The 26,006-nt window shown below is 40.5% G+C and overlaps 1 protein-coding gene across 2 annotated transcripts in view; it reads left to right on the forward strand.

Annotated features, from left to right (window-relative positions):
* apba1a (amyloid beta (A4) precursor protein-binding, family A, member 1a) overlaps positions 1–26,006 on the forward strand; it is a 56,867-nt gene that overhangs the window by 22,019 nt on the left and 8,842 nt on the right. The window contains exons 3-9 of one of the 2 annotated variants that reach the window (XM_051422156.1): positions 1,561–3,221; positions 12,848–12,946; positions 13,061–13,100; positions 14,465–14,610; positions 21,886–21,918; positions 24,151–24,237; positions 25,682–25,867. In XM_051422156.1, the coding sequence (XP_051278116.1) occupies positions 1,653–3,221; positions 12,848–12,946; positions 13,061–13,100; positions 14,465–14,610; positions 21,886–21,918; positions 24,151–24,237; positions 25,682–25,867 (2,160 nt within the window). In that variant the 5' untranslated portion in view covers positions 1,561–1,652. The remainder of the gene's footprint in view (positions 1–1,560; positions 3,222–12,847; positions 12,947–13,060; positions 13,101–14,464; positions 14,611–21,885; positions 21,919–24,150; positions 24,238–25,681; positions 25,868–26,006) is intronic. The other variant, XM_051422157.1, reaches the window with a different exon arrangement.

Genomic DNA, 26,006 nt, shown 5'->3' on the forward strand with positions numbered 1-26,006 from the left:
TTAATATCATGGGCTCAGTATCTTTTATTATTTTTAAGTACTCAGGTCTCCCTTGAAAATGAGATCTTAATCTCAATGGTACCTGATTAGATAAAGGTTATAAAAGTTGAGAAAAGATCAAATAACTTCATCTGGGATGAATATTTAAGACCCTGTCAGCTCTGAAGTTTATCTATCATCTTAAAGTGCTCACCATATATCTGGGCTGAGGGACTTGCCAAAGCTTTATGACCATCCGACACGCAGTTTTAATGGAGTACACTCACCCCTTAGGTCCAGTGTGTAACATTTAGAAGGATCTACTGGCAGAAATTGAATATAATATTCATAGTGTATAATCATCTGAAAATAAGAATCAAAAAGTTTTTCATTACCTTAGAATGAGCCGGTTTTATCTACAGACGCCCTTCACAACCGCTGTAGTTTCTCCCCCGCAGTTGGAAAGGGAGGGTTAATCAAGTGAGTTTGCAGATTGCAACTAACTTGTTTAGTCCTCCCTTGCACTGCTCGATGCCACTAAATCCTACACACTGGTCCTTTTAGGGGAATGGAGAGCCAGACAGTCCAGATCAGAGTAAGCTACCATAACCCATTAGCTGTGTTGCACCTTCCACTTATTTAATCCAGTAGAAACTACCGCACAAAAGAGGCATGGGTCAGCATACAAGTAAGAGACAGTCAATGGCACTGTCGTGTATCAAAATGATCTTTAGGACATAAGACAAACAACTTCTCTCAGTTAAGAAGTTTATTTAGAATTGTATAATTAAAATAATACTTGGCCAAGGATCTTGTTGGATTGAGAAGCCACAGTCAGCGGAGTGCTGTTACTGTCTTTCCTCGGCCCAAAAAGAGTGATGAACAAAGGTTACAAGAGGTTATGTTTGTTTTACATTAAGGAATGTGATTGGTGGACTATATGATGGGGTGCAACCGTGGTTTAGACTTGGTGCATCCTTGTTGGTGCGCTGGCTGGTCCCAGCCTCTTGGCACACGACCCAACCAATTCCGAGGAGACAGCGCCCTAAAAGAAAATTAATTATTCCACCCTGCTCCCTCCTTTCAACTAATATTATTTATGAAACTAGAGCAACGGTCAGAACTGGATGCTTCCGACCTTGGAGATAACCCATTCTTCCTCCCCCGGCCAGGTGTTTGCAGCTAGTGTAGCTCACAAGCAGAGATGAGACTATGTGTCTGTGTTTTTTATCTTTGTGTGTATTAGCTTTATAGAATGCAGGCTTTCACATATATGTGTATTAAAATAAATTGAAATGACTAATCCCTAACAGTACAACTATGTTGTTTTGTATTGTTATCGTTGCTATTGTGGCTGAGTAATACTAGCATGTTCCTGAATGGCTGGAATGTGAGTGGTTAGCATGCTACCTACAGTATTTCGCCAATTAGCTTTGAGTAGTCACTATGTCACCAAAGTTCCAGTACCACCGATTTTGCAAGGACTCGCCAATCGCCGTACCAAATTCTTTATTATTTTTTCCTATTTCTGCTTACTAACATTTTTTCCTTTTCTGTCGACCACTTTCATTCTCTTCCCAGCAGCTTTTCCCTGACCTCATCCATGTACCTGCTGATGACGAACTCCTAAAACCTTTCTTTTACACCGTTAAACCAATCAGAACCGGATAGCCATGAACCCCCAGGAGACAGAGCTCGGCCAGGAAGTGATGGAGGAGACCGATGCTCCTCCTCGCCATCGCCACAACAACCACAACAGCAGGCCCCGCAACCACAGCAACCAGGAAAAGCGCTACAGACGCTGTGAAGGCCCAGCTGGAGGAAGCGCTGGCGGTAGATCCAGGGCACCACAGCAACGCAGGCCTCAGGAGGAACAAGACATGGAGCTGCAACATGGAGCTCAGTCCCCACAGCCCCAGCTGCCCCAGCCCATTCCCAGACCTGCAGTGACACGTTATCGTAGACAGGGGGACAGCGAGGCCCGGATCAGAGCCCAGCAGCAGAGGCACAGACAGAGGCAACAGCGAGAGGCGGAGAGAGCACAACATTTAGCACAACAACAGGAGAAGCAGCACCACGCAGAGATGACCCAGGAAGATGAACGAGAAAGGGACGATTCAGTGCTGGCCCGCTCAGCGAGCACTGAGAGCGGCTTCCACACCCATACTGACCGGGCTGAGGGGGACGATGGCCTGGTGATGATGTCTCTGGAGCCTGAGGGGCAGCCGGAGGCAGAGGACGAGGTGGGGAACTATGGGGTCCAGCTACGGCCGGAGGCGGAGGGGTATACTGAGAGCGCTGAGGCTGAACAGCAACATCTCCATCCACATCCTAACTATCCCCCTCAGCCCCCGCCTCTACCACGTGACCCCCTGCCCGATATTCAAAACCCCCAGAGACAGGATGAAGCAGAGGAGATGCTGAACGCTGGCTACTCCAACTACGTCTACACCCAGCCCCTCAGTCACTCCGGAGGAAGGGCCAACGTCTCAGCCGGTGATAGCTTGGAGAGTTTAGATGCTGGGCTTGTGGATGAAGCCTACTCTGAGCCATATGACATTTACTCACTCTCTGAGCATGTTTACGAAGAAATCTGCGATGCTCCGACGACGGTTCCATCTGCTGCCGACGGAGCTGAGGACACAGAGTCTCTCCAACAGAGGAGGGCCGGCTTTCAGCTGTTGGAGGGCCGGGTGGGAGGTGGAGACTACCATCAGCAGGAGGCAGTGGGCTCCCGCCTGCGCCACTACGACGAACGCTCTGATGGCGAGTCGGACAGCCCAGAGAAGGAAGCAGAGTTTGCCCCGTACCCACGCGCCGACAGCTGCGACCAGGAGGAGGACATCGACAGCATTGTGGCTGAGGTCAAAGAAAGCCTAAGTTCTCAGAGTCTATACTGTGCTGCGGAAGACACCATAGATGAAGAAAATGAGCTACTGCAAGGAGAAGAAAAACCTGATTTCCCAAACGACCAAAACCACAAAGCTGCCAACCGAGGGAAGCCAGCCAGAAAACAGGCTACGAGTCCTTCAGAGGAGCCTGTAGCAGTGAGGAACAGTCAGGAGAAGAGGGATGCCATATCCCTGGCCATAAAGGACATTAAAGAGGCCATAGAGGAGGTGAAGAACAGAACAGTGAGATCTCCTTACACACCCGATGAGCCTAAGGAGCCCATTTGGGTAATGAGGCAGGACCTGAGCCCCACTGCAGAGTGTGACCTACAACCACCACTAGGGGGCGATGTAAGTACAGCGGCTCTGGCTACAATTGATCAAGTTTTATTGGATAACATGGCTGTTCTGTTAGCCAGCTGTTGTTTGCATATGCATGTGTTGGTTTGCTTTTTAAAGCCAACAGAGGGCAGAAAAACCCAAGGGGCCAGAACAAAAGGCCACAACACTTACTGCATATCATTGTAGCCGCCCCACACAGCCAACATCAACACCATTAGTTGCACAACACAATTCATCTCGTCTTGTCTGTGTCAGACAGCAAAACACAAACACACAAGCTGTGACGAGGTGAGCTGAAAGGGTACACTGACACACAGACAGGACAAATTGCAGCTTAGAGGCAAAATACCACAACAATATCACCTCCGTGTGGGACAGAGGACAGCACATGTCATAACACAGAAACATTGACCAGCTGGAAACAGCTTGTAGGCTACAGCTCAGATAATGTTTGACCATGCAGGAGGTGCTTCAGCTGCATTTTTCAATGATCGACTAATCTAAAGCAGCTCTTAAGTCGATTTCATTTTAATGAGTGTTGTGTGGTGGGCTCTACACAGCAGTACTGTGGCTGAAGAACATCCCTATAGTGGTATGGGGATAGTTTTGAAATGTGTGTTTTCTTCCTTTATGCAACCTGACAGTGCCAGATAGTTTGTTACCCAGAACCATCTGGGAAGTCATCGTTGGAAACTGTTTGGAAAAGGGCAGACACTTTCAAATAATATTCTGCAGATGATTGGATGAAGCTTCTGTTTATCACTATCTATGGGCACGGTCACACATATGAGAAAAAAAACAACCGTGAATCTCCCGTTCACTTCGGTTCTGTGCAAACAAAAAGGCAAATAAAACATTTGCTTCTGGTGGCAAAGCAGATTTGTATCTCCGCTTTATGTGGGGTTCTACGCGAATTTGAGCAGCTGATTTACCTCTGCAGTACATCCTGCACTGCCCACATATCGCCACAGCAGGTGAACTAATAACTATGTTACATGGATTGTTGATCTGATAGGTGGAAGTTGGTCTTTGATAGACGGTGGTAGACATATGCATCGTTCAATCATGCCAAGTATTTTTTTTTAATTGCCTGTCCTTTCCAAACAGTTTGCAGTGACAACTTCAGGTTTAGAATAAACTGCACTTGCATCCTGATCATCCACATTAAAAACATGTCTGCCAATTCCTGATTGAATTTGTGATGACGAAAACAGACTTGTATTCCTTGATATCAACCTGCAGGGTGTGCAGTAGCAATATAGTGCCATTAGTAGGAAACCTCAAGAACTCTCCTCAGTTCCTTTCCTTTGTTTGTTCCCTTTGTCCCTTAGTAAGTCCATCTGTTGGACCCTGTTTCTCTTGAGAGTTTAATGTTTCCTCTTTTGTGTGGCCTTACTTTTGCATTGTGTTCCTTTCTTGTTTGCCTTCCTTTGCAATGTTGATTAGTATGAAATCTTCTTCACCAACTATAGACTATAGGAGCTGAAATATATTAAAAATACACTACATATTCCTCATCAACCTTGGATTTTACTGTATACTGCAGCTTTGTTGACCCCAAACCACTAACCAAAGCAGCCAGTTGTTACAAGTTTAGGACTGTTGACTTTGAATGCAGCATGGTGTATGCATATATATATATATATAATGGCGGCTGTGGCTCAGAGGCAGAGCAGGACGTTCCTTAATTGGAAGGTTGTGGGTTCCATCCCCGGCTACTGGTGCCACATGTCGAAGTATCCTTGAGCAAGATACTTAACCCCAAATTGCTCCGAATGCCGTGCATCGGTGTGTAAATGTATATGAATGTTAGTTTCTGTTCGATGGACTTTGCCATCACTGAGTGAATGTGTGTGAAATGGTGAATGTGGCACGTAGTGTAAAAGTCGGAAGACTAGAAAGGCGCTATACAAGTACAGGTCCATTTACCATATACAGTGGGTACGGAAAGTATTCAGACCCCTTTAAATTTTTCACTCTTTGTTTTATTGCAGCCATTTGCTGAAATCAAAAAAGTTCATATTATTTCTCATTAATGTACACTCAGCACCCCATCTTGACAGAAAAAAACAGAAATGTATTAAAAAAGAAAAACTGAAATATCACATGGTCATAAGTATTCAGACCCTTTGCTGTGACACTCATATTTAACTCACATGCTGTCCATTTCTTCTGATCCTCCTTGAGATGGTTCTGCTCCTTCATTGGAGTCCAGCTGTGTTTAATTAAACTGATTGGACTTGATTAGGAAAGGCACACACCTGTCTATATAAGACCTTACAGTTCACAGTGCATGTCAGAGCAAATGAGAATCATGAGGTCGAAGGAACTGCCCAAGGAGCTCAGAGACAGAATTGTGGCAAGGCACAGATCTGGCCAAGGTTACAAAAGAATTTCTGCAGCACTCAAGGTTCCTAAGAGCACAGTGGCCTCAATAATCCTTAAATGGAAGAAGTTTGGGACGACCAGAACTCTTCCTAGACCTGGCCGTCCAGCCAAACTGAGCAATCGTGGGAGAAGAGCCTTGGTGAGAGAGGTAGAAGAACCCAAAGATCAGTGTGGCTGAGCTCCAGAGATGCAGTAGGGAGATGGGAGAAAGTTCCACAAAGTCAGCTATCACTGCAGCCCTCCACCAGTCAGGGCTTTATGGCAGAGTGGCCCGACGGAAGCCTCTCCTCAGTGCAAGACATATGAAAGCCCGCATAGAGTTTGCCAAAAAACACATGAAGGACTCCCAGACTATGAGAAATAAGATTCTCTGATCTGATGAGACCAAGATTGAACTTTTTGGCGTTAATTCTAAGCGGTATGTGTGGAGAAAACCAGGCACTGCTCATCACCTGCCCAATACAATCCCAACAGTGAAACATGGTGGTGGCAGCATCAGGCTATGGGGGTGTTTTTCAGCTGCAGGGACAGGACGACTGGTTGCAATTGAAGGAAAGATGAATGCGGCTGAGTACAGCGATATCCTGGAAGAAAACCTCTTCCAGAGTGCTCAGGACCTCAGACTGGGCCAAAGGTTCACCTTCCAACAAGACAATGACCCTAAGCACACAGCTAAAATAACAAAGGAGTGGCTTCAGAACCTCTGTGACCATTCTTGACTGGCCCAGCCAGAGCCCTGACCTAAACCCAATTGAGCATCTCTGGAGAGACCTGAAAATGGCTGTCCACCAACGTTCACCATCCAACCTGACAGAACTGGAGAGGATCTGCAAGGAAGACTGGCAGAGGATCCCCAAATCCAGGTGTGAAAAACTTGTTTCATCATTCCCAAGAAGACTCATGGCTGTAGTAGCTCAAAAGGGTGCTTCTACTCAATACTGAGCAAAGGGTCTGAATACTTATGACCATGTGATATTTCAGTTTTTCTTTTTTGATAAATTTGCAAAAATTTCTACATTTCTGGTTTATTTTTCTGTCAAGATGGGGTGCTGAGTGTACATTAATGAGAAATAAAATGAACATTTTTGATTTTAGCAAATGGCTGCAATGAAACAAAGAGTGAAAAATTTAAAGGGGTCTGAATACTTTCCGTACCCAATGTACATCCATTCATGCTCTGATTACTTTTGGGTATAACTGATTAAAATCCTTTTTACAATGCAGAACATTTGGAAAGGGCACATATGGACCAGTTACACCAAGCTCTTAAAGCCACCATATCAATGACAGCACCTGTATGGTGTAATTGGCTCTGACTATGCAATATGATCTCTGATGAGAAGGCCACAACAGCAGTCTGTGCATCAACACTTCATCAGCAAAGCTTTGTTTTACTCATCCACTCTGCATTTTAAAGCTGGCGTTTTAATAAATAAAACAATATTTTGAAGTTAATGAATGAAGTGAATTAGCTTTCTGGGGGGTATACAGCACTTCATAGATGATGCACAACAGAAAGCACCTATGTGTGTACACACACACACACACACACACCTTACACACTACAACAGGGGTTGGTTTTCACACACACAGAGACAGACACACAGACAGACACACAGACAGACAGACAGACACATTTGTGTGTTACAATATTCGTGGGGGCTGGTAACCTGTGGCTCCAGAGCTGCATGCAGATCTTTAGTCCCGCTCCAGTGTGGCTTTGTTAAACACTTATATGGAAATGTTATTTTTTAACATTTTCATGTATCCTTGTAGACCTAAATTATTACATTCAGCAATTGTATAAATGTTTAAATTGTAATGAATTGGGAGTTGAGTGTAACATCCCTTGTGTAGACAGCTAAAATAGCTAAAATATCCCACTGCCACCTTTTTCCATTCCGAGCGTGAGTCTGTGCAGTAGTGATCAGAGTTGGTGCCATGGTATCGAAGTCCCGCCATACACCTGGCCGACTCGTCTTGAGTAGGGCTCAGCTGTCAATGAAGAATTGTGATTAAAACCAAGCTGATCAGAAAAATGAACTCTTGAACATACAGCAGTGTGATAAGTGTGTATTTGATTTGATTTGATTTTCAGCCACCAGAGGGCGGAATGTTTTGGCTTCACTATTAGGTCATGTTATATGTTGATGGTTCCGCAGCTCCCGGCATTGTACATTTGATAACCTTAACCCTAGAGTTGCTGACCCCTGCCCTATTCCTCACCCTAACCGTAACCATCAAAACTAAGTGCCTAACCTAAATATAACCCAACCCTTAAACCAAGTCTTAGGTTGAGGCTAACGTGGTTAGCCTAGCTTATCATAAAGAGCACATCGCCTCCTAACACCAATAACTGTTGTTTTTACATTTCTGTTCAGATTAAACAAGCCAGATTCCACATGTTCATTAGTGAGCTCTTGAGGTGATGGTTGGTGTATCTTTTATGACAGAGTCAGAATAAATCTTTCCAGTCTGTTGAACATCTATTAAAGGCAAATACTCAAGTAAAGAGAACCTCAGGATACAAGTGGTCCCCTCAGAAGCCTTACCACAGACTGTATAGCACTATGTGGACCTGCCTGGCTTTCTTATACAGCTGTATCGGTCATGGTGACTAATGCAAACATTGTTCTCAGAAATCCCAGTCATGTGCTATTCCTCTCCTTCTCCCCCTCCTGTTGTCACTCCCCCTCCCTCCTCCCAATGATTTATTGAGTGAGGGTGAGAGAGAGAGAGAGAGAGAGAGAGAGGTAAAGGGCAAGACGAGTTAAATAATTCAGTGAGGATCCAATGACAGAATGAACTGGGCTGTTTTCCTGTTTACATCATTGTGATCAGAACAAAGTTGCAGCCTGGGTGGTTTTAATAACACCTCTGCTTTAAACTTGATATGTAGATGAATTTGTACACAACATACAGTGTAAATGAACATGATGGGTAAAGAATGACATGATGTCACAGCATCAGCAGAGCAAATCCAGACCCAGCCTGTTGATTCCATGATGAATCCTGATACATAATCCCGAGTGTCACCTGAGCAGCTGACACTGGTGTTGTATTTAACCACGACGCACTGCCATTCTCAACATTAGTTCATCCACACTTGTCGAGGTTCAGCTGGGTTTGACTGTTTACTGAAAGCCATGGAGAACTTTTGGATGTATCAAGTAGAAAAGCTTGAGGAGGAGCAAGCCAAGCAGAAGGAGCAGACTGACCAACATGATGGAGACGAGGTGTGGACAGTTTGAAGAGTTTATGGTGGTTTTTCCATTGGCGTGCTCAAGTGATGGTTTTATGTTTGTAGCAGGGCTGGAATCATTTGTCTCAGGAGTTTTACAATGTGTGGAGAGTTCTGAAAATGCGCAAAATAATGTGTTCATAAGACTAGATTTCTACTTTCAAAGCCCTTTTGGGGATTCATACAGAAGCAGACAGGCAGTGGTGGTGTAAGCTAATAATGTTTTATCCACATATTTCTGATTTTTTAAATTTTTTTTTTAGACGTAACCATTTATGATTGAATCATCTCAACATCTTGACTTAAAGAATGGTCATGACCATAGCATTATCTGTAGGTCTGCTGACTGACATTTTGGATGAACCATTGAGTACAGAAGCCTGTGACATCATCCTGTGACATCATCCTGTGACATTGACGTATTCAGATCCATTACTTCAGTAAAATAATACCACACTGTAAAAAATACTCTGTTAAAATAAGAAGTTCTGAATTTTTCCTCAGAAAAAGTACGAATCAGCAAAGTAAAAAAAGTAAAAGTTTTTATAATGTCTTTTACAATCTAACTGAACTAGTAACTTAAGATGTTCAATAAATGTGGTAAAGTACTATTTTTCCCTCTGAAATATAAAAGAGTAGAAAGTAATAAAATGTTAATACTCAAGTAAAGTACAATTACCTCAAAACTGTATAAATATACTGTCAGGGGGAGAGAGAGACTGCGGGGGAGAGAAATGTGAATGCTTTATTAAGCCACAATATATCTGAATTACCATCTAACATTGGGCACTTCTTTTACATGTGATTGTGAAATTGTAAAATAGATTCTGATGGCTTCTAATGTAAAGATCACTGCATGACTGCACACAACAGCCCCAGAGAAGCAGAGAGTAATGCATAGTATCCCTCCTACAGTATTGGCACTAGTATTTATACTCAAGACAAGACTTAGTATTAGCTGTATCAATACATTTTGGGTAGTGATCCACTCACCCCGAGTGAGGTTGACGGCTGCTAAACTGAACATAAAAAGATAATTATCCTCAGACAAATATACAATTAAAAAAACAATGAATGAATAATGAATGATTGTTTATTTGGGTGTAACTGGATCAGTTCTTTCAGGGACCGGTCTCTGTTTTCCATGTAATTAGAAACCAACTTACAGTACATGGTTCTAAAAACTTAACTAATTATATATGAGCGCCATTTGTTATGTCAACATAGCGTTATTATGGTGAAATAATGGGCAGAACATAAGTATTAGAAACCAGGGCCAGAATTATTCTCCTGGCCAATCACATTAGTGTTTCCTATCTTTTGCACCAGTTACAATGGCTTGATTAAAGGTCCTGTGTGTAACATTCAGGAGGATCTAATGGCAGAAATGGAATATAATATTCATAGGTATGACCTAAATATAGCAGTTGTTTTGTTTTTGTCACGTTAGAATGAGCTGTTTTCATCTACAAGTGCCATGGGTCGCCTTTCGTGGAGTCTGCCATGTTTCTATAGTAGCCCAGAAGTGACAAACCAAACACTGGCTCTAGATAGGGATGTTTGCATTTTTCCTCCACTGTACTTTATCCTGTGCACTAGGAAGGGGAGGGTGAAGCAAGGGAGTTGGTGGATTATAGTTTTGCCAGTGGAGTGAGTGGTCTCTGCACCACAAACACGTGAGGCTAGTCTTTCAGATTTTCTTAATTCCCTCTGGTGGTATCCAGGAACATCAGTTTTGAGAATCCAGGTTTGGAAATATCTGCTGCATGAGCACATTGTGCCTGGAAAGACATGTTGAATGTTAATATGTCCTTTTTCAGTGTTCTGCAGACCACAAATTGGATTAATACTATTATTCACTTCCATTGTATTGCAGTGGAGGCAGAAACCTCAGACACATATATGAAAACATTTGTTGAGATTGCAGTATAGTACTGTATATATCCTATAGAGTCTATATCACATATGTATATTCATATTGCCTACTTGTTTTTTGTATTTTTTTATTACTCTATTATTATTTACTTATTATTTATTATTAGAGCTTTTTAAATATCATTTATTGTACTTTTTATTTTACTTTCTGTGTCTTATTTACAATTTTTGTCATATTGACTGTATTTATATGTACATGTAACTCCTTATGAATTAATTATGTTTGACTACCAATGGTACAGTAATACTTTAACCAGAATGGGGCTCTGTGTCTGCAATTTGTTTCATTTTGTACCACTCTATATACCAATAAAGAGACCTCGAGCAAAAATCAAACAAAAAATGAATAGACCTAAAACTGCATGGAGGTACCACTAGATCGAATCAAATACAGAAGATGGACTAAAACAAAGTCCCAGCCAACTACAACAAACATAAAACCTACAGTTTATCTGAGCTGTAGCCTACAAGCTGTTTCCTGCTGGTCAGTGTTTCTGTGTTATGACATGTACTGTCCTCTGTCCCACACGGAGGTGATATTGTTGTGATATTTTGCCTCTAAGCTGTGATTTGTCCTGTCTATGTGTCAGTGTACCCTTTCAGCTCACCTCGTCACAGCTTGTGTGTTTGTGTTTTTGCTGTCTGACACACTGAGCAAGACGAGATGAATTGTGTTGTGCAACTAAGGCTGTTGATGTTGGCTGCATGGGGCGCCGGCGTTGATCTGAGCGGTCCTGTCTTTCTGCCCTCTTTTGGCTTTAAATAGACTCTAAGGTGTCTTTCACACTTCCACACAGTTTGGTGAAAAATGAAATGTGCTGAGTTCAGATCGTTTTGACAAGTGTGAAGGCATTCTCGGGTGCTCACCAAAAACTCCTTTAAGCATTCCAAAATGCCATGCTGTTTGAAGTGTCCTTAATTGGATTAATATTTATCTGTTAGACCCACAGTGTATAAACCTGATCAGTTTCTTCCACAGCTTCCCAATGAGGCTTCCATTGCAGACCTGCAGCTCCTCCTTATTTTAACTTACTGCTGTTTGGTCAGTGGCACATGCTAATGCCATTAGTTTATAGGCTAGCTATACCTGCATGACTTGTTTGTCGTCTGTAGCTCTTGCAGGAGCAGTTACGCAGGCTTTTAGATGTACTTCACCAGCATTGCTGTACACAGGGTTTTACAAATACAGAGGTCCAAAAACTTCCAAGGAGTTTTGGGGCATCAAAGTAATTATTTTTAGACAATTATTTCATGACTTTTACTGTATATCCCTTGGAAAACATACCGGTGACCTCAGTGGGGGGTACAGCCATGCTGACCAGATGTGACGGTACTCAATAAGAAGTAAGGGTACTCATGTGGATGAAAATTAGAAGTGCCATTTCAGGCATGTAGTACTAATGTCTCTGCTCCGTGTTCGGCGCGCTGATGTTTAATGTCACTGACTGTAGTTTCATTTAGCCACTTGTTAGCAACCACCTTTTTTAAGATACGTAAAAGCATTTAAAAAGTATTTTATGTCGTAGAACTAATCATGAAAATCTCTTAACCTTGTGTTAACCGCAATCAGCCATCTAACTGCGATGAATGATGGTAGCTGGCTAACAAAATGTCATCACGAAGTTGGGTCAAATGTGAGCGGAGTTGGTTGGCACTATGGTTAAACAATATTTTTTATCTTTAACTGTTCATATATATTTTTGTTGGGGTATTTTGAGAAGTTAAAAACTATTTTTGAAAGATTAAAAACAACGTATTGTAATTATTATTTGATGGTCAGTGGCAAAACTAATTTGACATTTCTACTGATGAATTGCTTAAAAATGTTCCAAATGAGCAGAAATTGTATTAAGTGTTCATGTTTTCTGGTTCTAGTTTGCATTAATGCCAGAGAAATATGAAAGATGAGGGAAAACAGTGTGCCGACCAACCCCTGTCTCCCTACATTCATTTGCTATGCATTTGGTAACACATTGTGCATTTGTGTTAAAGTGGTGCTTGGTTCTGATTAAGGATTTCAGTTCACAGATTGTATTCTGCTTTTCCCCCACTCTCCATTCCCTCCCTGCAGTCCCCTGGTTCAGGCTCACCGTCTCCTCCAGGAGCAGAGTCATCCAGCAGACATCTGCTGCAGGATGACAGCTTCGAATCTTCTCCCTCTAGCAAAGAGGTGTTTTCAACATTTTACCATTCATTAGAATTCACTGTGTCTCATTCTCACTTTTGCACATCAAGTTGAAGTACTGTTTGAAAATAATCACACTCCTCTCTTTTTTATTAATAGTCCAGGAAAAGCCTTGCGTCCTTCCCCACATATGTAGAAGGTGAGTGCTTCATCCTCTGCAGCAGAGGTTAAAAACTGTCGAGACTGGGAAAAGTTGAAGGGGAGGTACGGAGGGAGATGCTGCTTGAGGTGAAAGGGAAAGGTCAATGTTGCTGTCAGTTATTGTAGCATAGCCAGCTGATCAGGCCGGCTGCAGCAGTGGTGGGCCACACAGCTCTTGGAGTATATTAAGGTACCTTTTCTTTTTGTCGTGACAAGAACTATTGAAACCACAATTGCTGCCAGTCTGCCAGTAACTGTGACACACCACAGACAAACTTGAATATATGTTGTCAACTGTGAACTTGAGTGAATTAGTGGTGGAAAAAAAAGAAAGATGTCAGAAGTGAGGCAAAGACATTCCGCTGAACAATCGGAGCTCTGCTGAAACATTCATCCTGGTGAAAATATGGAAAGCTTAAATTAATTTAAAAGAGATCAGAAAATTCTTAATGGAAACTTCAAACAAGGGAATGGTCAAGAAGGGAATAAAGGTTGGGTAAATCAAAATAAGAATGGATGCAGAAGAATCAAATGTCGAGGAAGATTATGAAATGAATATCAGTAAGATAATGATCCACAGTCGATTTATAGACATGTTAGGAAGTACATAAAGTGTTCAAACCCCAAAATGTGAAGTTATAACATCAAGAAAAAGATTTTTTTGTGAGACTAGGGATGTAACAATGAACTCAACTCGTGATGCGATACAATTCAACATTTCAATTGAACATGAGATTGAAAAACTGAAAAAGATTATTTCTCAGACAAATGTTGTATCGTGTCAACATTTGTCATGTATCGACATTTCTAGTATAGACTGCTGGAGGCAGTTTCATAGTTGATTAGCAATAAGAGCAAAAGCTCCTTTACAGAGACCCAACAGTACCACCATGAGCAAGACCTTGGCGACAAGGGCAAGGAAAAACTGCCTGTTAAAAGGCAGAAACCTAGGACAGATCCTTCAGCTCTAGGTGGGTGGTCGTCTGTCTCGACCAGTTGGGGTGAGAGAGAGAGACAGAGAGAGACAGACAGACAGGTGCACAGCACATCAGATCACATCAAATGGGGCAGGAAAAGAATATAAGGGTGTGACCTTCAGTGCCCTCCCACACCTTTTTGACATTTCGACGTTTAACGTTGGGTTTTCCAAGACAGTACTCTCTCTAAAATAATGCACCTTTTCAGTTACATTTCTTCCTTATTCCTACTGATATAAATTCAGCTCATTCTCCCAACTGGTGACTATGATCCATTATTAATATAAAAAATATTGATTAGCGTAGCTTACTATATTAATCTCTAAGTGTGTGGGGAAACATTGTGTTATATGGTGAGACTGAACCGCTCCCTCCCTCCCTCCAGTCCCAGGCCCATGTGACCCAGAGGACCTGATCGATGGGATCATCTTCGCTGCCAACTACCTGGGCTCCACCCAGCTGCTGTCGGATAAGACGCCGTCCAAGAACATCCGCATGATGCAGGCGCAGGAGGCCGTCAGCCGCATCAAGGTGAAAGCACACTGTACACGCTCATGTAGTGTGTGCACGCACTGGTCTGAAGTCAGCAGATTGCACATGTATTTTTAAAAAGCACCTGTTTCACGCACAGTCAGACAGGTGCATTTTGGTTCTGAACTGGTACCAAATAAATAGACAATGAATGATGTAAGCACAGTTTTACATCATACTGCACCTCCAGTGTTCTCATGTTTTCTTCGTTTTTTAAACCCTATTTTCCCATTATTGTCTGATTTCCCATCATACCTAATTATGACTGAATTCATTTGTAATTATTTAATGATTCTTTGAAAACAGTACTGCCATTTGGTACTATTTATATTAAAGTAGGGACAATGTTGTGAGACAGTGCGTATAGTAAGTGCCATTTATTTAATAGTGTATTGTGTCCCAACCGATCCAGGCATATTTTACTGCCGTGGTTCCCAACCTTTTTTCTTTCAGGGACTCCTTTCTGTCATTGAGTAAACAGACGACCCCTGACTCAGTGACTAATTTTAATTCAATTCAATTCAATTCAATTTTATTTGTATAGCGCCAATTCATAACAGAAGTTATCTCAGGACACTTTTCAAATAGAGCAGGTCTAGACCGAACTCTTTAACATTAATTACAGAGACCCAACAGTACCACCATGAGCAAGACCTTGGCGACAAGGGCAAAGAAAAACTGCCTGTTAAAAGGCAGAAACCTAGGACAGATCCTCCGGCTCTAGGTGGGTGGTCGTTTTGGATTTTATGGATATGTGATATTTTAGACAATGTATAACAGTAACAGTAGAGAAAAACTGATAAACTGTATAATGAACCCAAACAGTGAACACAATAACTGCAGGAAGGTTGTATAAAACAAGCAATATTGAGGAATTTTCAGCAGATTATTTCCTGTGAACATTGATCAGATATGAGTTTTACTGATATTTTTAGTAACTTTTTATACAATTCTTTGTCTGTTTTGTGTTTTTTGTATTTTTTAAGCAACCATATGAACTTAAAGAAAAATACAATTTCATTTCGATTTCCTTACAGAAATGAACAAAATGCTAAGATATAGGCCTGGTGTGTATATTTTTAAAGTTTTCTTACACCTCTTAAAATCAAGAAGGGCCTCACAACCCCCTGAGTTGGGAACCACTGTTTTAGTGGATCAGTTTTGGCTAAAAGGAAGCAAATCAAAATTCAGTCCTTTCTTTTCTTTACTCTACTGTTTTTACTGTTTCTTTATTTAATCTACTTTGTTTCTTTACCGAACTGTGTTTGCCCACCTCAGCCTGCTGCTGTTGCAGCACCTCTCTCCGGCCGGCAGTACACAGCAATGAGAGTTTAAAAAAGAGTGTATAAATGTGAAGATATTATTTGGCCGTACCGGTACATGGATTCATTAAGGTCCGAAGCAAAATGCTCTCAATTGAATAATGTTTTTTAGATCCCTGCTTTTACTGTCTGTCTCTCCCACACAGCTATACAACTACTGTATATTTTCATTAAACGGTGGCTTTGTGGCTTTGTGGCTTTGTTTGTGGGCGAGAGACAGAGCTTGAAAGCAGGTGACTCATGCCAAAAAACAATATTGAATCAAGAGCACAAATTAATTATTCCGTGCACACAAATGATTAAAGCAAGTTTAGGGTAATTTTCTTCTATGACACCCCCCAGGCTTTAACAAATGTTAATTCAGTGAGTAATTTGATGACAGGACAAAATTTAACTTTGTCAGTTGAAGCCGATGTTATCCAAAGATTTGTGAGGGAAGAAGCGCCACTCTGTAACACCACTGTACAGTCAGAATGGATTGAGTGTTTTTGTAGTTCCAACTCCTAACATTTAAACCAGTGCACATTTAAGTGCAGTTGGTGACTTTCAGTTGGCTGGTGTAAAAGCTAATATGTTAATATTATAATGCATGATGATAGTAATGTGTATCGTCTTACAGAGTTTGGCCCAGTAAAGCTCTATGGATATAAACTGTTAAATGTTCATGTGTTTACCTGTGACTCTTTCACTCCCCTCACTCCCGTCCTGTCACCTGACCAGGGTCCACCTGTCCTCAGCGCCCCCCAACCCCAACCCCAACCTCCAGCCATTTGTTCAGTCAGTATCCCACAGTGACGCAGCATTTTTCAGCCTGTGATAAACACACAAAGCCTTCAGCCACACACACACACACACACACACACACACACACACACACACACACACACACACACACACACACACACACACACACACACACACACACACGTACAGAGCAGCAGTAAGACATTGTTGTACCTTGTTACTGGTTCAGTCGAGCTCAGTATTAGCTGTTATATTTCATAAGACAAAGTTAGATAGATTTCCTTAAAACCAGATTACTTTTCTAATGAAAAACACGTTTAACAAGATCATTTTTGTTTTAGACAAAAATAAGACTAATTTCCCAGAAACAAGGCTTCTTTACTTTCATTGAAGGCAGAATCATTATTCCTATTACATCAGTCAAAAATCTGGTTGTCACTTTTGACTGATAACTTTCATTTGAAAAACACATTGAGATCATTCTTCCATCTCTGCCACATTGCCAGGGTCCCTACATTCCCCCACATACCCCCAACAATAAGCACTCCACTGGCAGCAGGGCATTTTCATTTGGAGCTCCACATTCTGTGAAATAATTTACCACGGTCGATCAGAGAGGCAAACAACAATGAGACCTTTAAATAGAGACTGAAAAATCTATTTTCACGTGCTTGCAGATTAATAATTTAATCCTTACTATGAAACCTGTACCTTTCTAAACATTGGTTTAACAATCCTTTTATTTGTAATCTGTACTACAAACCTTGTGATATCCTTCTCTTTCAGTAAACTTACTACAGTCTACTATGCAAAGATATTATTATAAATATCATTATTATATTTATGATATGTATGTATTTGTCATTACAGGGCAGCCTTAAGCTTCATACATATTAAGCAGTGTCAAGATTAATTTCTCTTGGTTTATAACAAACCAAATTTCGTGAAAATTGGTTCAGAATTTGTTTCAGAGTTTGTAGTGAAGTCTGAATGTCTCAGTGTTGTTATCTAATGGATCTTGATGCACACCAAACTACACCAAAATACTTTTTCTTTCAAACAATGGTCACTAAAGGTAAAAGGACCTTGGCAATTTAAAATTCTTCCAGACAGCACAGTTTTTCTGTGAGTAGAGCTGACAGGAGGAGTATTAAGTGCTGAGAGTCAACTTCTCATTCTGTTCTTGAGCCAAAACAACAGAGACACCTGCTGGTAGAGGAAGGCTAATGAAAATACACTTTGACTTCTATCACCTTCCATGGTGACATATGCAAAGGCTCGTACTGTACCATGAGTGCATAGAGTTTTAGTCTGAGCAGAGAATGAACACTGACTGCAGTCCAGAGTGTGTTGGCTGAGGCCCGGCTGCGTTGGCAGGAAGTATTCTACAGCCAGATGGTGGTCAGGGCAGATGAGCTCCCCTCTCTTCAGCTGTGGGGCAATCAGATGGTGAGGGGGCTAATCAGATAGCCTTTGAGGGGATGTGAGGTTTAGAAACCCCCTCAGTGTTCATTCTGAGACATTAATCTGGGAACATCCAGGATGATCGCAGTAAACAGGACTGATCAGCAAGTGTCGACATAATCCTCTCCGCGCTCCTAAACATTTAAATCAACTGCTGTAGATAGAAAATGAATCAAGATGCTGCACGGCCTCCCAGGTCGGGCTAATTGTGGAGAACTGACATTTTCCACTGTGTTCTGGCCCATATAGGAGCCCTGGCAAATACCCAGAAGTCATACCAGTGCAGTACACTTGGCCAAATGTGGTGAATCATTCATCACAGGTCTGGCATGAGTGAGAATTTAGGCCTCTGTTGGGTTCAGGACTTTGACTATATGGGCCCTGTATTCTCCAAGTGTCTTAAAATCCCTTCTAGGAATCTTGCTGAAAGGCCTAAAAACCAGTCCTCGCTCAGGACTAGCTTTCTGCAGGAGAAAGACCACTGCTTCTAGGAGAGAGTGTGAGTAAGGCTTTTACAACCCTAGCAGTTGCAAAGTAGACATTATGGCTAATATACAGCCATAACATTCTATTATAGACTGAACATTCCATTATTATTATTATTGTTACTATTATATAGTAACTAGATAAGCTGTACTACTGTCAGTGTTGAGCTAGTTACTAAAAAAATTAAATGTATTGCTCATTACTCTTTTCAAAAGTAATGTAATTACTTATTATGCCCTGCCAACAGTGTAAGTTACACTACTTCCCATAGAATTGGTAACTGTGTCCCTTCTGCCTCAGAGTCAGACTTGCGAAGATTGTAATCCAGTTCAGTTTGTTAAAATCAAAGTAAGGGAATTTTTCCATCAGCTGAATGTAAGAGTTTCCATCTTCCTAACTAATTTCCTCCACGATTACAGAAATGAACCCAAGGATGTGATTGGATTGTTGGATATCAAATCAATAGAGGGGTGACAACAAAATTAATGTTGTAACTAATTTACAATTAGTTAGGGGGGTAACATGTAATATTATCACTGAAATGTACTAGTAATTAGTTACACTACTAGTTACTGTTGAAAGTAATATTATTACTGTAGTAATATTACTAATAATACCTTACTGCCCAACACTGGTTACTGCAGTGTACTTGCTTTTGGAAACATAGACAAGCTACTGGAGCGGACTTGAACAATAAACAATAATAATACGTAAATCTAATATTACAAATGTAATATAAGATATGACTATCTATTTCTATTTCATTTCATATTGTAATATAACATATGACATTACAGAAATACCTACATTTTCCCCACCTGTAAGGGCAGATAACTAGGAGTGTAGCTGAAATGTGAAGAGTGGTCTTTATGCAGAGGGGCACTGCAGACCAGGGAGGGGTTGCAGCATCATTGTTGTGTGTGCAATACTTCCCAATATATGCACAGGCGCACTGTAAAACAATGCAATTGGGTGGGGCTGACAGTATACAGTTATTTTATTATTATTATCAATTGTATGTGCATGTATTAAGCAAGTAGCCATTGTTTACAGCCAACTGCATATTTCTTATTGGTAAATATAGTTATGAGATTGAGGCTATTTCTTTATTTAGCATTGTAATTTTGCATTACCTGGATAACTCAGTGGCCTGTACTGCCTTTATATGTAAAACCTACACCCAAAACTGTGTTCTGCATTTTGAATTTAACCACTGGCACAGTATTTTAAAACATAACTGTCAGAAAACTACAACATGCCATCAAAGTGTACTTTGTGTTATATCCTCCTGAGACTCAGGACTAAAATAACTTAATATTTAGATTTTTTTAAAACATAATTTGATCAATGTGGATGTAAAAAACATATCGCAAAACTGTCAAAATTGTTATTTGTTTTTATAACATGTCCTTTGTAGTGGACATTGGGTCTGTCTGTTCCACAATAAGTATAGCAACCTCTCCTGCTGGTGGCCTTGAGATTATACAGGGTTTCCTCATGACCTGGAAACCTGGAAATGTAGAGACTAGTTTCCTAGTCATAGAAACAGCTGGAAATGGATTAAAATGTTAAAATCTCCTGGAAATAATCTATGTTGTTCTGGAAATTTGAATTGTATTTTAGCCTGTGCTGTGGCCTATTCAATGTTATAATTATTGTAGTCAATTCAGAAAGCAGAAAAAAAAAAATCTGCAGCTGAGAGTCTAGAAAAACTCCTAGAAAATGTCCTGGAAAGGTCCTGGAAAAGGATTTCTTAAAAAGTGCGGGAACCCTGTCTAATAAATGCAGGATGGTGTGGACAGTCCACTTCCTTTTGCAGATTGACATTGTTTATAGGCTGTGGTCCCACAGATCAAAATTTTTTCTGTTTCTCAGTGTCATGTCCTCCACAGAGGAAAAATGTGAATTGCTTTGTCTTAGGAGGCTAAAACAGTTACATCACGCTCTGTCCTAGGAGGAGTAGTCATTCTCTTGCTGAAAGTCAGTGTAGGAAGCTTCATCGCTCCCTTAGGCCTTTTCCACCCACAGGGAACCGGCTCCAGTTCAAGCACCTAGTTTTGAGCCGTTCGGAGCATTTTGAGCTAAAATAAATTGTTTCGGGAACGGAAAAATCGGTTCCCAGCTGTAACCAAAATATAGCAGTATTATTATATTATATATTATGTTGTAGTATATTCTACTGATTGAGAATCTTGAACGGAACTTAAATATGATAACATTTTCTTGTACTAAAATAAAGTGGGGGTAAGCCAGTTTTGCTTGGCTAGAATTTTTAAAACTAGCATTAAAATCTATCTATCACAGCACTGAAAGACTGTAATGAGCCTGAAAAATAGAAAAAAAAGACAAACGTGTAAGCTAGCTGTGCCTATTACAAGCACTGAAAACTCTTATTTTATTTAAGATAGAGTTTCTTAAAAGAAGTATTTTGGTCACTTTATCGACCTGAATTTAAGAATTTATACGTGACATTGTCTTAAATGAAGGCCCGAGAAGCATTCTTATGTATTTTTAGCATTATTTATTAAAACAATGAAAAACTAAACAGCTGCTTCATTTCTAACACTGGGACGAGACTACTACTGTTAAACTGAGAAGTTGTGCGAGTGTCTTCCTGTTAAAATAAGGACGATAATCTTGTTCCTCTGCTGGGATATTCTGCAAACCATTGTTGGAACTAACTGGTTCAGTCGAGCTCAATATTAGCTGTAATATCTTATTAACACAAAGTTTGATATATTTTATTAAAACCAGATTACTTTTCTAATGCAAAACATGTTTGACAAAATTATTTTAGTTTTTAGACAAAAAAATAAGACTCATTTCCCAGAAACAAGGCTTTTTCACTTTCTTCAGATTCTTTTTTGTGTGGAAGATTTTTGGTGGGAAAACACTCTTGCTCAGTTTTGGTCTGAGTTAGGACTAGTCCTAGTGTCACTTTCAGTTCCTAGTAGTGATAATGTAATGCTTGATAACCACAGGTCCAGGTTGAGTTTCTGATATATATAAAGACATCCGCACCAGTTGTGACGTCCGTAACACACACATGCATACAGTAACATACAAACAACCTGTACATGAACACACAATGTGAACCAAAGTAACAGTGTACAGTACAATGGCGCTACAGATTAAGGTTATTATATCTGACATTCAGTGAAGACCCCGTCCCTGCCTCCCTCCCTGTGATCCAGTCGCTCTCTCCTGTGCACTGCTCTAACCCATTACTCTCCTGTCTGCTTTATTCCATGCCTGGCAGACGGCCCAGAAATTAGCCCAGAACAGGAAGAAGGTGCAGTACCTACATATCCGTCTCGTCCTTCACACTGCCGAGCACAGCCTCTCTTTTGTCCTCTGCTTGGCTCTATGTCTCTTTCTGTGTCTGTCTCTGTATATCACTGTCCTCTCCTTTGTCTCCTCTTCTGTCATTCTGATGAACTGTTGGCATTTTCCTGAATCCAGCAACCAGCTTTGTATTGTTGGAGGTGATGTTCATTGTTTCGGTCCCTCCCTCGGGTCTCCGGTCCCCTCGCCATTTTTTCATCCCATGTCAGACATTTTATTCCGTCCATAATTTGGAACACTGTAGTTTTTGTCAGACTGGCTGACTGCTTGCCATGGAAGGGATCCAGTTTGCTGGATGCAGGAAACAGCTGTAATCTTTCTGACACTGTGAGGTCTCGCTGGGTTTGTGGTCGTATTCAATGTGCTTTCTCTCTCTGCTGCTGGTTCTGTATTTGTAGTGGTACCGTGTATGACTGTGCATAATAACCTACACGCTCTTGTTTGCTAACCTACCGAGAATCAAATGATAAAATGTAATGTTAAATCATCTCTGTGTGTCTAGTACAGGCAGAGGTCCCACAGCTGTGCTAATGTGTAATTCGGCTTTAATCTGAATGCTAATGTCAGCATCACAATGACAATGATAACGCACTGATGTTATGTCTGCAGTGGGGGAATGTAAATAAGTACATTTACTTAGTACTCTACTTAAAGCTGCAGTAGGTACATTTTATAAAAATAACCTTTTGTCATATTTGCTGAAACTTTAATCTGTGAAAAAATCTGGATCCTCTGGCTCCTCCTAGTGCTCCTAATGGCATTGGTAATAATCCACTGGGCCTGAACGAAAACAACCAATCAGAGCTGAGAAAGATAGACAGACACTCTGGGTTGGGGGCTTGAAGATAGTTCATTGTTGATGGAGCAAAGTAGCAAATTGGTGTTACTGTGACTACTTTTTACAACATTTTTTTATACCTAACTCCACACCCATAACATGTAACTGTTGGTTATTTACTTTGATTTTAGCCTTTATAATTATGTGTTCTTGGGGATTGAGCAACCAAACTTTATCACTTTAAGGACCCCCACAATAGATCCATATTCGACCATAGACCTCCTATTAGAGAGGGTTTTGTCTTAAGGAATCCCCACACCCTAGTTTGAAAACCACTAAATTAACAGTTAAAATTAGCTCCACCTTAACTGGCTACAACATTAAAATGAGTACTAATTACATAAATATAATAATATAATTTCAGGCAGACAGCTTGTGTGGAATGGATTATTATGTGAATGTAGAAATGTCGATATTGATATGATCATAAGTTCCCCTTAGGGCACTCAGACTCGGAGCCTACACTGCTCGGCTGAAAGGGGGTTTTAAAGTTTTAAAAAAAATTTTAAAAAAAAAAAAAAAAAAAAAAAGGCCAACCCCCCTTTTTTTTAAAAACAGAGAAACTTGTCATGTGACTCTGGGTAGGACAGCAGCAATTATTTTCCCAAAATGTTGAACTAACTCCTGAATTCCTTTAACAGTCATGTGGCATACTAACTACATGCACTGCTGATCACTGTATAGCCTCTGCAGTTAGCACATGCACAGTGTCAGGTTGGCATACTGTATTATTATGATAATAACTTAACACAGTAATAACACAGTTCTGTGATTCTGGTTTTCAGTGACTGGTTATGTACTGTACAGTACATTCAAATGTAACTAGTATTGTTTAGTATGTTCTGTTAGCTCATGCATAATTTGAGAACACAAATTACTAATTTATGTGCACAAATTTCCCCCTTTACACAGACTTACTGGACTCTGTGGTTTTCATAGGGAATGAAACCGGTGCCTGTTGGAGATCATAAAGCTCTTAAAGACTATGGTCCTCTTGACAATCTTGCATACACAATGTAATAGTCTTTGCTTTGTTCTACAGTTACATAGTCAGTGTTTAGGTCCCACACCTCTCAGCAAAAATATACAGAATGACTGCAGACTTTTCTCTTAGTCAATTTTGGGGTTTATGGATCAGAAATTGTTATTCATTTAGCAGCTGTTTTATCTTTCAGTATGTTTTCTTTCACTGTGTGCCCTGGCTGTAATGAGACGGTTACTGACCCTGGAACATGTACTCACTAACATTTTGGCCTTTTCCTGCCTGGATGAATGTTTTATGAATGTGTGTCTAATATTGCTTTTGTCAATGTGGCTGTGTATGTGTATGTGTGTGTGTAGGCCTCTGAGGGCGAGCCTCAGCCCATGACAGAGGTGGATCTCTTCATCTCCACCCAGAGAATCAAAGTGCTCAACGCTGACTCCCAGGTATTCACTCTCATTGACATACAACACAGTAAGGACCCTCATGTCACCAGCTATTCTAATATAACCAGAGCTCAAGATCAGCTAAAAAGTGAACTCCAGTTCACAGAGTTTGAGAGTTCATTCAGGAAGTAAAGACTTTATGGCCAGGAAATAACTTCTGAAATGTTGCAACATCGATTTGAGTTTAAAATCACTGCATGTACTGTGAAATATGTATCACAGCAGGGATAAGAAGCTCTTGATAGAAATGCCATCCATAACTGATACAGTTATATTAGTGATATGCATAGCCCTTGATGGGATCAATTGTTGTGCAGAAAAAGCAGCAGCATACCACCGAACTGTAGATGATATATTTTGCTGTATTTAAAACCTTTCAACGAGTCTGCTGTTGACCTTACTTCACATCCTGACACAGGCTGTCTGCCAGTCTAAATAAACACTGATTTCATTCTCGACAAACTGAAACAAAAACTGACTGAGAATCTCTAGTACCATGGTAGCAGACCTTTGATTTTATATAAATAATAATAATAAATAATTAACTTGCCACTGGATGTCGCACTAGAGCACCAGCATCTCAGGCCAAAATGAAACAGAAATTAAATAAAACTCACCAAAGTCGTCTCTTTCAGTCTTGAAGAAAGAAAATGGCTGCAATGGCCACAACATAAGATAACATGTATCCTTGGGGATAAATGCTTCTGTCAAATTATGTCGACTAAAAGTGCTTGTTTTTGCCACTGACAGTCTCAGACTGTTATTCTAAGTGTCTGATAACATTATGGAAAGGATCCCTACAGAGACAGACTTTTTGTTTAACCAGAAACAGCCGTAATATCACTGTCACTTTCATTCTCTGCTCAGGACCATGACTCCACTATATCTTTACATAGCAAATAGTTGTTGCTTGCTGCTATATTCATTTTCAATATATATATATATATATATATATATCTATATATATATAATATATAAAACCATTACAGGTATTTTTTTATTGGTTAATCCATCCATTCATGTATCCAGCCATTTTCTGCTGCTGTCATTGTTTAATGATTGATTAAAGATATCATTAGAAATTATTGATAAAGTACATCTGGGAAGGAGTGATGAAAGTGTGATGTAAATGTCAGTAAGTGCATGCAAAAATTCAGGCCATATCATTCCTACTGGTTTTCATTGATATCTTTCATAGTTTGGTTAGTATGACAGTGAAACAGGTATTAAATTGCATTTTATGTGATATTAGAAAGGTCTTAGCCTTTACAAGCAGTGCAGAAAATGTGCATCATGCACACATAAACATGACTGTGTAGTCAAAAACAACTATATCAGTCTTTTTCTGATTTGTCCTCAAGTGGATGTGTTGTGTGGCTGTCCAGGTTATTTGGTTTAACTTAAATTTGCTATGTTTGGTTACTTTTGGTTGTCTGATTTCCAGGAGACCATGATGGATCACCCTTTGCGGACCATCTCGTACATTGCTGACATTGGCAACATTGTGGTTCTGATGGCCCGGCGTAGGATGCCTCGGCCCGACTCTCAGGAGAATGTGGAGGCTTCAGACCCAGAACAAGACAGCAAGCGCCAGTACAAGATGATATGCCACGTGTTTGAGTCTGAGGATGTGAGTCCAACAGCAGTTACATGATGTCTTTTGTCAGATCATTGCAGTTTTTGTAATTTTTACAGTTATATCAGCTGTGAAATTAACTACAGATAGTATACAACCTGGGCTGATTATATTTATTTGAAAAATTCTACGT

Source organism: Dicentrarchus labrax, unplaced genomic scaffold (genome assembly GCF_905237075.1).
Source record: "Dicentrarchus labrax unplaced genomic scaffold, dlabrax2021, whole genome shotgun sequence".
NCBI classification, from domain to species: domain Eukaryota; kingdom Metazoa; phylum Chordata; class Actinopteri; family Moronidae; genus Dicentrarchus; species Dicentrarchus labrax.